This window comes from Pecten maximus, chromosome 6 (genome assembly GCF_902652985.1).
Source record: "Pecten maximus chromosome 6, xPecMax1.1, whole genome shotgun sequence".
Lineage (NCBI taxonomy): Eukaryota > Metazoa > Mollusca > Bivalvia > Pectinida > Pectinidae > Pecten > Pecten maximus.
In genome coordinates, this window is record NC_047020.1 from 13435678 (window position 1) to 13454360 (window position 18683).

General features: G+C 38.0%; 1 protein-coding gene across 1 annotated transcript in view; it reads left to right on the forward strand.

Annotated features, from left to right (window-relative positions):
* The window catches only part of LOC117329017 (phosphoribosylformylglycinamidine synthase-like), a 59707-nt gene that overhangs the window by 440 nt on the left and 40584 nt on the right, over nt 1-18683 (forward strand). Inside the window, 7 exon segments of the mRNA XM_033886694.1 lie at nt 3759-3904; nt 4364-4505; nt 5221-5519; nt 7426-7534; nt 8169-8309; nt 8694-8821; nt 9323-9451. Coding sequence (XP_033742585.1) covers nt 3760-3904; nt 4364-4505; nt 5221-5519; nt 7426-7534; nt 8169-8309; nt 8694-8821; nt 9323-9451 — 1093 coding nt within the window. The 5' untranslated portion in view covers nt 3759.

Below are 18683 nucleotides of genomic sequence, written 5' to 3' on the forward strand. Positions count from 1 at the left end.
AATAATCCATATGAGAATATTCCATAAAAGAAAAGACCACCGGGTGTTTTTTACAGTGAGTATTTTTCAAATGGATTATTTGTATTATAATATTGACAGAAACTTGCATCACCGTTTGAAAATAAGCTTCATAAAAAAAGTTATCTACACAATGTATTTTGCGAAGCATCAAATAAGATATAAAGTAAAGTCTTGCCAATTTGCCACAAGTTTACATATAGTGATATGTTTATATGTGTGACAAATCTAAGAAAAGAAATTAAAGTAGGGTACAAATTTACCTATCCTGTATGTCTTTAATTATACATATCCAGTATTGTTGATGGTTAGGTGGCCATTATGGTAGTGCACTCGCATTTCACATAGGCAAAGGTTCGATACTCTGAGGTGAGATGTAATAAAATTAAGGGAGTCACCTGCCTGACCACATGGGTAACACCCTCATTCTGATCTATTAGAGGTACTTCCCTTATTTCACCCTATCGGTAGATACAGCGATGGCTTATGGGGCCCCACCTTGGGCCGAGACTGTTAGACCCCATGCATGCACCAGCTTCCATTGGACAAGTCAATATAAGTTGTAATTTGCTTTTCATTTGTTGTAACATTTTGGTTTTAAAGTGAGTTTTTGTCTCGCCCAAGACTATGTTTATTTTTTTTCCGGTGGGGACGGCGATTTTGGTTTGGTTTTATTTGTTTAACGTCCTATCAATAGCTAAGGTAATTTAGGACGACCTCCAGTGTGTGCGATATGCATGCGTGTGGTGAGTGCATGTTTTGGGCGGAAGCGGTACGTTCGTTTTAAGTTTCCTTCTGATAGTCCCGATCTTTTGCCGATTGATAGTGCTACCTCACTGAAGCATACTGCCGAAGACACTCAGCATGACACCCCACCGGTCACATTATAGTGACAACGATCAAACCAGTCGTCCCACTCCAAATATGCTGAGCACTAAGCAGGATGGTTGGTTGGTTATTGGTTTAACATCTCCTTCCACAGCGTGGGCTGTGTTCAGGCGACGTGAGGGGACCGGTGGTCGAGTGCCTCCGGTGCCTGTGTCCCCCTCAGGTGAGTCTTGTCCTATCCATCCGGTACATCCACAGGACCGGACATCTCCCTGGGACGGACATGGGCACGGCTAGGTGGTCCTTCTCGGTCCGATGTCGAACTCCATATGACTAAGCAGGAGTAGCAACTACCATATTTAAAGACTCAAGTTTGTCTCAGCTAGGGGACAGAATCAAAAGCCTTCCTCAAAGGGGCGAACGCTCAACTAAAGGCCAAAAATGAGCATTGTCAAGGGAGACATTAGGAAGAAGAAAGTTGTTATGAAAGTTGTGAAGAAAGAAGAGAAAAGATAAAATCTAAAATTTAGTTGCCTCTTATGATCATGCAATAGGGGCAGCAGGTAATAAATAGAATTTATTGTCCAGTGACTGAAGGGATGCTGGGATCTGGATTTGTCTCAAAAAGTATCAACATTAATATTCCTACCAAACCTAGAACAAAGATGCATTAACGTACACAACCTACATATTACTGTACATGAATTTGAATTTTTTGCTTTATAAAGTTAAGCAAAGAAGTTTATCCCCAAATTGGAATGAATTCTATTATAAATCACATGTATTTTCTTTTCACCTTTCGGAAAGAGTGAGATTTTGGAGTACATTAAAAAATTTCGAGAATAAGTGTTTTTACGAAATTCAATATTTGGTTTGCCATGCATCAATATTTACGTTTTAAATGTACATGTATACAGGGTGCTTCCATACTATCAAGTGGAGGTTCTTTTGGTTGCTTTGAAATAAATACTGAATGAAATTTTAGTGAATTTAGTCTTTGCTTAAAATTGTCTGTATTTACAAAGAGAGAAAGGCGAAACATACAATTTATTACATGTAATTTTTAGCTCACCTGGTCCGAAGGACCAAGGTGAGCTTATGCCATTCCGTTGCGTCCGTCGTCTGTCGTCCGTCCGTCCGTCAACAATTGACTTCTTCTTCATAACCACTGATCAGAATTTGACCAAATTTTGTCAGAAGCATCCCTATGGGGTGTGGACTCAAAATTGTACATATGGTGGGGCTGACCCCCCAGGGGTCTGAGAGGCGGGCCAAAAGGGGTCAATTTGACTCTATTAATATAAACGACTTCTCTGAAACCAAGCAAAGGATATCGCTCCTATTTGCCTGATAGCATCACTATGGGGTGAGGATTCAAAATTGTACAAATGGTGGGGCTGACCCCCTGGGGGCCTGAGGGGCGGGGCCAAATTGGGTCAATATACCTATATTGATATTAACGACTTCTTCTCTGAAACCAAGCAATGGATATCGCTCATATTTGCCTGATGGCATCACTATGGGGTGGGGATTCAAAATTGTACAAAGGAGGGGGCTGATCCACTGGGGGCCTGAGGGGCGGGGCCAAATGTGGTCAATTGGGCTATATTGATATAAAACGACTTCTTCTCTGAAACCGAGCAATGGGGTCATTTTGGCAGAATTGACATAAACAACTTTTTCTCTGAAACTAAGCAATGGATATCACTCACATTTGTATGGTAGCATGGTCATGGAGTGGGGATTCAAAATTGTACAAATTTTAGGGTTGACCCCACCAGGGGGCTGAGGGGTGGGGCCAAAAGGGGTCAATTTGGCTAAATTGATATTTGAACAACTTCTCTGAAACAGCTCATATTTGACTGGTAGCATCCATTTGGGTAGGGATTCAAAATTTTATAAAGGATGGAACTGACCCCACGGGGTGCAGAGGGTCAAAAGGGGTCAATTGGTTTAAACAACTTCTTTTCTAAAACTAAGCAATGGATATCACTCACATTTGTATGGTAGCATGGTCATGGAGTGGGGATTCAAAATTGTACAAATTTTAGGGTTGACCCCACCAGGGGGCTGAGGGGTGGGGCCAAAAGGGGTCAATTTGGCTAAATTGATATTTGAACAACTTCTCTGAAACAGCTCATATTTGACTGGTAGCATCCATTTGGGTAGGGATTCAAAATTTTATAAAGGATGGAACTGACCCCACGGGGTGCAGAGGGTCAAAAGGGGTCAATTGGTTTAAACAATTTCTTTTCTAAAACTAAGCAATGGATATCACTCACATTTGTGTGGTAGCATCCCTATGGGGTTGTGCCAAAAGTCAATTTTATTTCATGGATTAATGCATTTATTGGCATAAAAACCTCATGTACCCATATAAAATGCCTATGATATAGACATAGCAATACCAGTGACAAATATACTTAATGATCATTCTTGTTTCATAAATCTCATGAAATCCAGGTGAGTGATACAGGCCCTCTGGGCCTCTTGTACTTTAAGTTGTATCTTTCCCTATTTTTTTAGGTAAACATACCAATGTCTGTGTTGGAAAATATCTGTAGCTTATTATTTTTCCACAGTACAAAGAACGATGGAAGCAGTTTGCTAATTGTGACTATGACTAGCCGGAAGGCTAACAATGTAAATTATTATCATTGTTGAACTGTTGTTTTGGTCAGAAAAATCCATTTTAATGATTAATCAAATGTTTTTTTGCCGCAACCTTAGATAGCTTTGGAACGAAAAGACTGAGGTCAGGTTTTACTTCAGAGATGTTGTTAGGGTTAGAGTTGAATATTTATTATTAATATCAGATGGGTTACACATACAAAATATTACTTCATCATTTACTACACTTGAGAGTTATTTTTATAATTATCAATGATTTTTGTCTATATTCCTTGACACAGAATGGCAATCCTGAGAATTTACAAGAAAGGGGGAGTAACTCAAGGAATTCGTGATGCCACAAAACGCCAGATCTCCTCTCTTATTGGGAATGCGTTGTCCAGGCTTCTTACAGAAATCTGTTTCTACATCAGCATAGATGATGAAGGTTTGTTATCTTTGTTTAGTTATAAAGCAATTAGTTTATATTTGTAAATGATGATTTAGATGAGATTTGCGTAGATAGGATAGATGTGTTCAGATGATGATGATGAAGGAGGATGATAACAAAATCCTCTTATAAGAAATGTCACAATTGATTGTAAATATATACTAAATCTACCTGGCATTAAAGGCCCAGTCATGTCTAGTTCAGTGTAAATGCTAACAAAGACTTACTCCTTATTAATCCCCAACATTGAGTCAAAATAAATTGGCTAAAGAAATTGTCCCTTTTTGATTATTACAGGATAATTACTTTAACAAAAATATTTATGTTATCTTTTCCAATCTGATTTCAGAAAAGTGTCAACAGATCAGCTGGAGAAAACATTTGTCCATTTTTAGATAACTTGAAAATATGTAAATTAATGTAATAATTTTATGATAAGTGTTTTATCTTTTGTAGAGTTAGAACAAGAAGACCTGGACAGGTTAAAATGGATATTGGGAACTCCATTTGAGGAAGGACAGATTTCCTGTGACACATTTCTTGACTCCAGTATTCCTGGGTCTAATGAAGGTCATGTCATAATAGAAATAGGGCCAAGGTAAGTTTGTTATTCAGAACAGGTGTTTTTAGTACAGTAGGGTAAGACTCTCTATATTATATGTAAAACAACAGTCCAGTGTTTTTCCTGGCCATTTTGGGGTATTGTCCCCTTGTAGATTTCTTTTTGTGTAGTAGGGTAAGACTCTCTTTATTACATGTAAAATAATTTTCCAGTGTTTTCCCTGCCCATATTGGGATATTGTCACCTCATATATTTTGTTTTGTGCAGCTGAAGTGAAAAATAATTGGGTAGAGATACGTTGTATGATGATTTTTTTGTCCTTTTATGAAAAATACTAAATTTAACAGGTTTTCAGAATTTTTTTATGACCTCATTGGCAAAAATAAGCAACAAACATGAGTGAGAATGGGGCCCAAATTCGAACACTAACATATATAAAATATACATGTACTTGAATCCAGGAGCGTGGTTAGACAATCCCTACTAAATGCTTTACCCTAATTGCACTGAATGGCATACAATGGGCCACCCCACCAACTACTACATGGAGACCCCGCCTCAAAATGATGGTGACTGTTCATGCGGGCATTAATCCCAGCAAGCAAACAAATTTAACACATTCATTGTTTTTGGAAAGTTATAACAGAAACAAATCCATATCCCCATCTCTCTATTTGCAAGTTTGCTTTTGAATAACTTGAAATCTTTAGGTGATGAAATGGAATATATGTTTTGATTTATTTCAAAATAGGTTGAATTTTTCAACTCCATTTTCAACAAATGCAGTGTCGATGTGTAGATCAGCTGGATTGAGACATGTACTTCGTGTAGAGAACTGTGTACGTTACATGATCATACTGAGGCCAGGATTTACCTTGACCAATGAGATGGAGGAAAAGATTGTGGCAAGCCTTCATGACAGGATGACGCAGTGTCGCTATTCGCATCCCATAGATAACTTTGACCATGAAATGATAACAGAAGATGTGTACGAGGTGGAAGTGATGGAGAATGGCCGAGTGGCCCTGGAGATGGCCAACACTGAGCTAGGTAAGTACATATATAGCCATGTAGCCCTGAAGGGATGGAGAATTGCCATGTAGCCCTGGAGGTGGCCAACACTGTTAGATAGGTTCAGCCATGTAGCCCTGACGGTGGCAAACACAAAGTTAGGCAGGTACAACTGTAGCCCTGAAGGTGGACAACACAAAAGTTAGGCATGTACAACTGTGTAGCCCTGGCGATGGCAAACACAAGAGTTAGGCAGGTACAACTGTAGCTCTGAAGGTGGCCAACACAAAAGTTAGGCATGTACATATGTGTAGCTCTGAAGGTGGCCAACACAAGAGTTAGGCAGGTACAACTGTGTAGCCCTGAAGGTGGCCAACACAAGAGTTAGGCAGGTACAACTGTGTAGCCCTGGCGGTGGCAAACACAAGAGTTAGGCAGGTACAACTGTAGCTCTGAAGGTGGCCAACACAAGAGCAGTGAAAGATCCAGGGCGCGGGATCGTTAAAATCCCCCTAAATTTACGTTTTGCCCCCACTTGCAGAATATAAGTGGGGGCCAATTCACGCAAAAACACTAGTGTGACCCGCATATGTATCAACATAACGCGGGTACAAGATGTGTTTAATAATATTTTTAAACATGTTTCTATCAATCAAACGAAATTATAGTAAGTACAATACCGTTTTGGTGTCGTCTTTACAACAAACATGATTTAGGCGGAAGTCGTAATTAGAGTTACTCCCCTTGAGTCGCAAGAACGCTTAAAAATATGACGAAAATCCAAGCGCTTATGTGACCTTTAACAACCCAAACATGGCAAAAGCCACCTCCACACATAAAAAAAATATAAAGTTTCTTTAGAATCATCATGATCATGATGTAGAGAGTAGGCCTGATAAAAACACCGAACATTATAAAGACACAGCAGCGGACACAACAAGAAAAGATACGAATAAGGAACATTCTGCAAAACCAAAAAACCAACGAAAACATGATTTCCATGTAGATCTAGTTTGATGTTCATTATACATTAACATCAATTTTTGTTTGATCATTTTCCGAATGAAAAAAATCTGTTAGCATATGATATTCAGTCTTTCTTTTAAAAGTTCTGCATATAAAGAAACTGTTATTGCCAAGTTTTATTGTACCAAATAAATTGTTTTCAGCAGCTATGAATAGCAATTATTTAAAGGAAATGATGCAATAAGTCATTCTTAAAATGTAATAGTACTTTAAAAACAGATCCAATTTTATAGTCATGATCAAGAGCCCCCATCTTTTTCAATTTGATGGGGGCATACCCTCAGTTACACAATTTTCTGTATCCATCACTGCAAGAGTTAGGCATGTACGACTGTGTAGCCCTAAAGGTGGCCAACACAAGAGTTAGGCATGTACGACTGTGTAGCCCTAAAGGTGGCCAACACAAGAGTTAGGCATGTACGACTGTGTAGCCCTAAAGGTGGCCAACACAAGAGTTAGGCAGGTACAACTGTGTAGCACTGAAGGTGGACAACACAAGAGTTAGGCAGGTACAACTGTAAAACTGGAGATGGCAAGTTGGGAGGGTGGATGCACAACAGGAGAGTTGGGACAATTAGAGATTTTATGTGGCCTTGTGGCATAGTTTTCTCCAGGTAATCTGGTTTCCTCCACATTAAGAACTCTCCCACAATTCAATTCCATCTGGTCCAATGAGTTGATATGAGTGAAAGTGATATTTGCATGTGTGTTGTTCTATATAATTTATACAAATCTGGAAAAAGCAGACACCATTATAGGGAGGGTGCCATTTTCAAAATCACCATTTCTGTTTATGAAAATTAAATTGACGTACTTAGCATTGGAGTAGGGACATTTTAGCCTAAAAGACATTCTCTGCCTTTACAGGAGTTTGTATATCTATTTACTAGCATATTTTGAGCTGTTGATATTTTGTCAGGTCTTGCTTTTGATGACTGGGATATGGACTACTACACCAAGCTTTTCCAGGAGACTATCAAGCGTAACCCAACCAATGTAGAATGCTTCGACTTGGCTCAGTCAAACAGGTACTACACTCTAAAGGTAGATAGGGACCTATTGTAGTATCACTTTCTTCTGATATATCTCCAGGGTTCAAATTATATACAATCTCAGGCTTAAAGTCAGATGGACTGATAACAGGGCAATGGATTATGATTTAATTGAATTTTGATTAAAATGTTGGTGCTGTCTGGGTACTGACTGGGATAAGTAACTGCAGTTATCTACAGTAGATATAGATATTAGCTGATCAACTGATATGAATCCTGAATAAAAATATGGGCAAACGGAAAAAGATGATAGAAGGTCCAAACCCTCTGTCTGTTCTAGCCCTTTGGATTGTGGCTCCACACTTGTCATTCTGATCAATGATTATAACTCAAATCAGTCAATTTCACAACCGGTTCCAAGGGCCAGTTTTCAATCTTTGTAATCACTTTACCGGTGGAAATTTAAAAATAATCTCCTCTCTGAATTTCTGTTTATCATCCATGTAAAATGCAGTTTTAGTTGCACTGCACTGTAATTAAATCAGCCTCAAGCTTCCATACTTTGAACTTGGAAGAATCTTGAAGAGACTTAACATTTATGTTAAAGAGAAGTTTTTGTTTACAAAAAATATTTTCACAGAATACTAATATATTATTTCTATTTGGACAGTGAACACAGTCGCCACTGGTTTTTTCGAGGGAGGATGATGGTGGATGGAAAGGAATACCCGGAATCACTGTTTGACATGATTAAGAAAACTCAAAAATCATCAAATAATAACAATGTCATCAAATTCTCTGATAATAGCAGGTACTGTTGTACAGAGTGTTAATTGTACATTCCTGTGTATATCAAGCTTTAAGCACTATTCCAGCGAAATATCTACCCAGTAGGTGGATTCTAAGTTTATCAGACAAGAACCGCTGAAAAAAGGTCCATATTATAAGACATTTTGTCCTATGCCCACCAGGAATAGAATTTGTTTATTTCTGGAATCCTTCCGTGGGATATATATTTTATTGGAATAACCCTTAATATGAATTATATTTATTTTTATTAAATTAATTTATGACATGTCTATTTTTCAAAAACTTCTCTTGAACTGAAATTAATAGAATTAAACTTCAAAAATAGAGAGAAAAAAACAGAAAAATTTATGGCCCATTTCATTGTGGTTGTTAATGTACTTGACAGTGGCATTGAAGGCTTCGATGTAGAAGTACTACAGCCCAGCGACCCAACCAAGCCCAGTCCTATGGTATACACTGAACAGAAAAAACGACACATTATCTTCACAGCTGAGACTCACAACTTCCCGACAGGTATCGTACCTTAAACGTTAAATATGTTATACTAAATCAGAGACTCACAACTTCCCGACAGGTATCGCACCTTAAAAGTTTAATATGTAGTACTAAATCTGATATCCACAAATTCCCGACAGGTATCGTACCTTAAACATTAAATATGTATTACTAAATCAGAGACCCACAACTTCCCGACAGGTATCGTACCTCAAACTCTAAAAACGTGGGACTAACTCGGAGACCCACAAATGTTAGAATCGTAAACAAGTATTTAGTTACAGTTGAAACCATACAATAAAAAATGTCTTGTACATCATAGATTTGAGTGTAATATTAGTTATTGAATTTAAAGGTGTAACACTAGATCATTGGTTATTGTATAAGTCTTGATGCTAGCAGTGTTAAGAACTTTAAAGGTGGGGTGGGGGGGGGGGGGGGGGGGGGGGGGTTGAGATTACAAATTAAGATGTCTGCATGAAGCAATGGTAAGGGTTGATGATTATCTCTCTCTTATAGGTGTTGCTCCCTTCCCAGGGGCCACAACAGGTACAGGAGGTAGAATCCGTGACGTCCAGGCTGCTGGGCGTGGTGCCCATGTGGTGGCAGGAACAGCAGGGTACTGCTTCGGCAATCTTCTCATCCCAGGTAAGGGGGCAGTAAGATGTATGAGTATATCAACCTACCCTCATCCCATGTAAGGGGGCAGTTAGATGTATGAGTATATCGACCTCCCCTCATCCCAGGTAAGGGGGCAGTAAGATGTATGAGTACTATAAATCACTTATATTTCGCGTGAGATTTATTTTCGCGTTAATTCGCGAGGAGAGTCAAATGCGAATTCAAATCCCTCGCGAATATTTACATAAAAATGACAAGAATAATTGGCGTCCATTTTGAATTGATCGTAATCTTTAGTTGGTGAACAGACATCGCCATTAAAGTAATAATAGAATGATAGATTATATACTTACATGTAGATCAGAGTGTAATTTTATCTAACAAAACACCAAAATTTCACACACACAAAACCCCACTGAACACTAATATTGTGGTTGAACTCGGTCTTAATTAACTTCTTGACGACGTTTTACATGCAGTTAATTAGGTACGGTCCCGAGGATCCCGGATGGTCATCCGGAATACGTCGTACTTTATTACCCACGCTGTTGTAAGTTATGTAAGGTTACATGTGTATATATAGCACTTCACGTCGCTTTATTCTCGAAAAGATATTTACCATAACAAAGTTGAAATCAAACAGATTATATATTTAATACAAACATTCAGAACAAATAATCGCCTGGAGTATATATTATTCGAAATAGACTGTCCCGAGAACTGTTCATCGGTATCACTGTATACACACGTACGTTAATTACAATGTACGTTAATTACTCACAAACTATTGTAGTCCCGCCATCTCCCAGGCATTCTTAACGAGCCGTGGGTTTTGTTTAATGTCTGACACCGCCTTTGTAAGCGTGGTCATGTCGGTGAAATAATCCAGACTAACTACATATGAGGGGGCGTGAAAGCTTTATTTATATTGAAAACAACTCATTTCACCCTCCAAATATAAACGCACGTTGAACACCACATTTCTTTTGTTTAATCCACTTGTATATAGCCGAGAGGCGTATACAGGTACGGTAAATACAATTCAGTATGACCAGACGCCGATATCACATGATTGAATCACATGACTTTTCTTGTACCGTCACATGATTCTCATAAACAAAATGGCTACCAACCTGGACATATCTCCGATCTGTTAACGTTATTCGCGAATTTAAAGTCATTTTGAGATCGGAATTCGAGAAATTATGTATTCGCGAATAAGTCAAATAAGGTGAGTTCGCGAAATTAAGTACTCGCGAAATATAAGTGATTTACAGTATATCAACCTCCCCTCATCCCAGGTAAGGGGGCAGTAAGATGTATGAGTATATCAACCTCCCCTCATCCCATGTAAGGGGGCAGTAAGATGTATGAGTATATCAACCTCCCCCCCCCCCCCCCCCCCCCCTCATCCCAGGTAAGGGGGCAGTAAGATGTATATCAACCCCCTCATCCCATGTAAGGAGGGAAGTAAGATGTATGAGTATATCAACCTCCCCTCATCCCATGTAAGGGGGCAGTAAGATGTATGAGTATATCAACCTCCCCTCATCCCATGTAAGGGGGCAGTAAGATGTATGAGTATATCAACCTCCCCTCATCCCATGTAAGGGGGCAGTAAGATGTATGAGTATATCAACCTCCCCTCATCCCATGTAAGGGGGCAGTAAGATGTATGAGTATATCAACCTCCCCTCATCCCATGTAAGGGGGCAGTAAGATGTATGAGTATATCAACCTCCCCTCATCCCATGTAAGGGGCAGTAAGATGTATGAGTATATCAACCTCCCCTCATCCCATGTAAGGGGGCAGTAAGATGTATGAGTATATCAACCTCCCCTCATCCCAGGTAAGGGGCAGTAAGATGTATGAGTATATCAACCTCCCCTCATCCCATGTAAGGGGGCAGTAAGATGTATGAGTATATCAACCTCCCCTCATCCCATGTAAGGGGGCAGTAAGATGTATGAGTATATCAACCTCCCCTCATCCCATGTAAGGGGGCAGTAAGATGTATGAGTATATCAACCTCCCCTCATCCCATGTAAGGGGGCAGTAAGATGTATGAGTATATCAACCTCCCCTCATCCCATGTAAGGGGCAGTAAGATGTATGAGTATATCAACCTCCCCTCATCCCATGTAAGGGGCAGTAAGATGTATGAGTATATCAACCTCCCCTCATCCCATGTAAGGGGGCAGTAAGATGTATGAGTATATCAACCTCCCCTCATCCCAGGTAAGGGGGCAGTAAGATGTATGAGTATATCAACCTCCCCTCATCCCAGGTAAGGGGACAGTAAGATGTATGAGTATATCAACCTCCCCTCATCCCATGTAAGGGGACAGTAAGATGTATGAGTATATCAACCTCCCCTCATCCCATGTAAGGGGGCAGTAAGATGTATATCAACCTCCCCTCATCCCATGTAAGGGGGCAGTAAGATGTATGAGTATATCAACCTCCCCTCATCCCATGTAAGGGGACAGTAAGATGTATGAGTATATCAACCTCCCCTCATCCCATGTAAGGGGGCAGTAAGATGTATGAGTATATCAACCTCCCCTCATCTAAGGTAGGGCGGCAGTAAGATGTATGAGTATATCAACCTCCCCTCATCCAATGTACAGTGCAGGCCGTAGGAATGAACACAAAGTCACCATGTGCCGGCGTTTGATTTTCTATTCAAGGGGTCAATCACCGCGACTGATCACCCTAAATCCCTATCAGGGATCATGAACACGGCGTCATCGCGATCCCCGGTGTTAATGTGTTCATCAAAATCCGCGGTGATCGTTTCTCCGCGAAACATCAAAGCAATTTGTCCGCCACGAATCCTGATGATGCAGCCGCCGAGGGCCACGATTACATTCAGCCCTCGGTTTTACCTGTGGTGGTGTGGCTCTCAGTTGACCATTATCGACCCTTATCGTTGTACGTTTACCGATTTTTTTACCGCTAGCAGTCGAGACGATTGGTAGATTTTGTGACTTACATGCAAGTGTCCTATCCCTAATGTAAGACTCGAATTCGAAGTGATACGGTTCTCCGTGACGATCATGGGTATAACTAAATAAACAAAACATCTGGATACCGTATAGTGAGTCTACGAAATTCCCTTAACGTCTCAATTGCTGCTGTTGATAAATGATGTGGTTTAAATGATCTGCAATTCAATACTTGTATATAGGCCTATGCATTTAGTCACTACTGATTTAGCTGACCTGTTTATAGATGGCGCTTTGTGCATGACCTCAGATGCCATGACCTCGGAGAGGCCACATAAGGGGCTCGTTATTTAGTGAAAGATCTCGTACTTATTTTTACGTGATCTAGCAAAGTCCTTAATTGCATAATTTAGTCATCACACATATCTGAAGTATCTAGCTAGTAAGATGTCTGTTTGAGAAATTGATCCATATACGTGTACGACCTGTGACGGATGAGAAGACGATAAAGATTGATAAGATCATTATTTGTCCTCGCGGGGACATAATGTATGTTTTTTGTTTCGTAATTGTTTGAAGAAAACCAAATTTTATCCTGAATAATATAGCTTATAATTATTTCGTCTGACTTTTTGTAGCGGGTTTCATACATAGACTGTATAATTATTTAAACATTTCGTAGTTTAAATACACGACTTAAAGACGTTGTGTGTTTTCTTACTATCATTATTATCAGGGACGATTCCGGCGTGGCTAATAGCATAGACATATACACTTGGGCGCATTCAAATTACCGGTAGATATAGAAATCCATGCTCATATTTTCCAAACTATATATACAGTAGTTAATCAACTTCATTATTTCATTAACAGCCAAATTGTCACAGCAAAATCATTATGCGAGGTCTCTTTTTTTTCGATTACATGCATGATTGGAATCTATGTGTGTATACTATAAATGTTGTGTATATTGTTAAATGGAAATTGTCAAATAGATATTGTTTGAAATACATAGACTACAGAATGATGTGTATGTATAGTCCGATGTGCTCTCTTTATTGTGAGAAAACAATACATTGGTGTATGTAATAAAGAAATCTATAAAATACATTTTAACATATTTCAATTAATTATAAGCATAACATGGGAATCTTTCCCGTCCCTTTTATTTTGGAAGCAAAACAAAATAACGTACTAACAATACAGACGTCACCATTACGATCAAGACCTAACGTCCAAACAATGTGAACTATTTCGTCCTTTCTCTATCTATAGACCAGTCTATTTTACGTCCAACGAAGCCTGATGATAGATCATGTAATTTGAAATTTTCCATTGAACTGGTAGGTAACAAAAGCGTTCCAGAAGAAAATATTTACCTTCTGTGAAGAGAATGTCGGAGATGAGTATATAATAGATATATTATATCATTATCGTGGTTTTGTTTTACCGCAATCATTGAAAATTCGCTAGGAAATAATATATTCCAAATCATTACCGTTTAAAACCAAATGAAATCAAACTGAATGATCTATTAAACGGTCATACTTATAAATGAGTTATAAATGGTGTATCATTATTTTCTAGAAAAAAAATCTCTATATCGCGTAATATAATCATAATTGAAGTTAGTGAAAGCGATATAGATTAATTCTCTATACACAGAACAATTACATGCCGTGTAATTACCGTTATAGAAATGTTTTCACCAACTGTTAACACCTGTCAATCACATATTTTAATTACAATAGAGAGTATACCTGTTTCGCAATGACCCCATCGGACCCCTATGGTTTTTTTACCTGAGGGGAGTATATGTTGTTATCCAGAAGGATTTGAAGCTGTAGTTGGTCGATGTCTACTACCTGTATCTCACATCTTACTGTAGGATTTTTTTTTTAAATAAATAAATGAAATTACACGTTTTAAATCGCAACAATTAGTTTTCGTGTATTATCTCAATAATTAATAACAAATACACGGGATAACAGCTACCGTAATTATTTAAGTAAATATAAACTAAATATTGTGAAATTATACCCTTATGTTTTGGGCGACACTCTCATAAATCCTAGCGTAAGACTTTTTTACAGCCAATTAATTAGACAATAGATTGCTGGGATACCTGCATCGAATGGGGTGGACAGTTTACCTGATGACACACCATAATCAGGCACAGCCTACTATAGCTCCGCCCACATACTCTCAGATTTGTTGCCACAGGTGTGATTGACATGTCTAGATGATTTTTACAAAGGACATCGTCGAAGTTTTAATCGTTTGCTGATGTCACTGCACGTTCATGAAATTAATGTAAAGGCTTAATAAGCAGACATATAGATTCGCTTGTTATCGTACATTGATTGATATATTTAATCAGAAGACAGTTACCTGTACAATAGCAAACTCGTAGAGACTCGGCAAAAATCAGACACCGCATATCGTTAGTACCGACCGCAGTGTAATTTAATTAGGGTGCATGTGATTATTTATTTATTACCATATGTCGTTCAATTAACGCATTAAAATCACAGACACATTGTTGACTTGAACATTACAATAAGCAGACATCTGTCTCCGGCCGTATCTTCATCTGTGTACCATTGTCGTGGTCATTTATTTGCTACATAAAATACTGTGTTATCGGACAAAAACATAATATGTCGTTACTAAAACCAAAGACATATACATGTCACTGCTAAAACATATATATCATGTGGCATAAAACTTAGTTGTTGCTAGCCACATCGTCATTCACAATATAAAAGTGGTACGCATTCAGATATTTTCATTTATATTTATAACGTACCCGCATGTGAGCCCACAGGCGCTTGCATAGAAAATATTACTTTCATTTTTTTTTTATATGACAGTGGTATGTTTAATCTGTTAGCGCATGTGGTAGGACTGTGATCTAAAGTTTTCTGGCTGCAGTTCAAAGGAACCTTGCAACTTACCTGTGATAAAAATCACGACTTACCTGGCTGTGATCGGGTGACATGCTGACAAACGGTGATGAGTACACAACTAAATTCACACATGTTCCTAATAATTTGATAGTTGTGTAATTGTCTGTAGCTAATTTCATGTATCAAACGTCATTTTTTTCAGCGGTATTATCAAGCACTAGCAGGAAAATCAAAACCGAGAATAATATGCATAGAAAAAAATATTGGGAGAAAGATCCTATGGTGGGTTAATTTATGTACAGTAAAACTCGGATAAGTCGAAGTCGACGGGACCGAGCAAAATATTCGACTTATCCGATGGTTCGACTTAACCGTGTCCGTTTGTATACGGAGACAAAACACCCGACTATCGTCGTTTGTGTGCATGCAGAAATGGTGCTTGATAACATAGTCGAAAATAAGCAATAAATAATAACAAAGAAATTAATTTATTGTACATGATAACACTTATTCCTTTATCTAATAAACAATATTGTGCATAGTTACAGATCAAAACAAAGTTCGTGCGTAAAATCATCTTTGACATAGATACGCGATTTACACACGGGAGTCGTACAATGACAGCATGTACATGTCTGTGATATTTAAATAAGACACACTAAAAAAATCCTCATCCTTGCACATGTTTCACTTTGTATCCCTAAATGATCGTTTCTTTAAATATCGTTATTAATAATACCGAAGACGAGTTTGAGTTCTTTATACTAAGCCTTTCGGCTCAACTGTAGGCATATGAATATTCGAGGTACGGACAAAAGCCCCCCCCCCCCCTCCCCCCGGACATTAGCCCCTAGGACAATAGCCCCTCCGGACAAAAGGCCCTTCACACTAATATTCATAGTACAAATGTATAACAAAATTATTGTTTATCACTTTAGCCACATATTATTCATTGTTTTGTTAATTTTACGGGAGAAGTCGTTTATAAGTTGGTAAAATTTGCTGACTAATCCCTTTGTCATTTCTGTATATCAATAAAATATGTTTAAACTTAAACTACAACACGTGTACAGTGGACCCGCGATAATCCGGACGCCGATAGTCCGGAAAACTCACAGTCCGGACGGAAATGCACGGGAACGGATTTCCGTAACGTTATTTGTACTCACCAGTCCGGAAATTCGGATTCCGATTCCGGAAGCCCATTTTGGGAACGGAGCGTACTTTTCATTAGCAAACTTCCCTCAATAATCCGGACAATTTTTTCACCACGAGGAGAAAAAAATGTCGGGGCAAGTCACCCGTGTCGACAGCTGTACAGACTATCGCTTGACACTGTGCGTAGTCAATAGCGACCGCTGCCAGGTCATAGCCCCGGGTGTTTACCTGTGTTACAATGTGTAGCTTTTGTTTTTATAACGGTACATTGCTTTTTCTCTACGACCTAAATGTTACAGTATTAAAGGATTTTATAGTATAGCCTGGTCTTGCTTTTTTCAACTTGACGTACAATATCTATGATAGTTATTTTACAGACGGCAACTTTTATAAGAACACATATTGCTATTTCGTAGTTAGTAAGAATTTATGCACAAACATACAGTGCGTGATACGATAATTAATCAATCTCAAATACATGTAATAAATTTATGATCGGTAATTAACATCATTAACGCTTGTATTTGGTAAACATGGATATCGGCTTGTAACACCGTTACGTGAAACGACGACTCATTGAAAGATGCACGTTATTAATTACATACACATTTACGTATTACGCAGTGATCACAAGAACTGGGTTGATTACACACAAATTAGTCAATAGTCGTCTGATACTTAATTAATTATATAAGCGTCACATTGTTAAGTGAATACGGGTTTAATAATTATCGGACATCTTGGGTAGTTCTCGCTGGTGTCGCGTACTTTTAAATAGATAGCTTGGGGTTTCTGGTACGTAAAAATCACAAAAAAACATGGACTGATGGTAAGTTGTAAAATCCGGGTCTTTTATTGTATACATATATACCCTTACACATAGTGATATGTGATTATATACATGTATATAACAATTAATTTACTATTTACATCATAAACAATATCCTATCATAGATTTGTGCTGGAATTGCACATACAGACAATTCAACTACTAATAAAAGTAATACAACATATGTATGAGAAACATTATATGACTATACATAATTATTGGTTATTAAGCCATTCTAATTTTCTCTTCCTTGCAAATTTAATATATTTAGCAAGATTTGAGATATCATTTCTATTATTTCTTGTTAACAGCTCTATTAATTTGAACATGCTAGGTTTTCATAAAATTATGAGGTTTAATCCATTTCTTTCGTAATTAATACAAATAAGGACAATTTAAGATGAGATGAAATTGAATGGAGTGAAAATAGCCTTCATAGCGTAATTGACTTGATTACGTGGTGGTCTTAAAGTGTACCCGTAACGATTTGCTATTTCAAGTTTAAATGTGATTTAGGATGAAACTAAAAATGCTGAAAGGCCGACTTTCACAGCGACTTTAGTTTTAGAGTAATTGCGATTTTTCTCGAACCCAGAGCCGTTGACTACGTTTCGGTGACCTCTGACCTGTGACGTCAGAGGTTTAATGGGATCAGAGCCGTCATATAGGAAATATATATAGAAACACGTGCCTGCAATGAATGCGAATGAGACAACAATAATGAAAGTGCTGAATAAACTTTTTGACTTATATTTGTGAGTTAGTTAATAACAAATGTTACCGAAACCAGGGGCATATAATCTTCTATTATAACGTGCCATATACAACATGTAACATCTTATTAATTTTCTATTATAACGGGCCAAATACAACGTGTATCATCTTACTCATTTTCTTTTATAACAGGTCGTATATACCATGTAAAATTTGAATAATTTTCTATTTTAACGGGTCGCTGTAACATGTATGGCATTTGAATAATGGGCCGTTTATAACGACTTACATCATATAGTCTTTATTATGAGGGCATTTGCGGGTTGTTACATACCAATATTGATTTCGGTTATAATACTTCTAGTAACAGAAGTTTAAAATACAATTCATACACGATGTGAAATAAAAGTTAAAAAATTGGAATTTTTATTAGCCAAAACAGCAATAGATATGTTGCAAATACACTTGAAGATACCGTTATTTGTGATTTTCGGAAAGATTCATAGAGTAAATTTTCAACATCGTGGGTTTATGAATGAGGCAACTTAGGTTAATCATTCTATAGACAAACCTTTAAGATACATTTTTTTTTCGCTTGAAAGGAAAACGAAACCCACTGAATTCCAAAAATAATATGTTTGATTTCAACAACTTAAAAATGCATTCCCTGTAGTAACACGCAATTCTTAATAAAATTCAA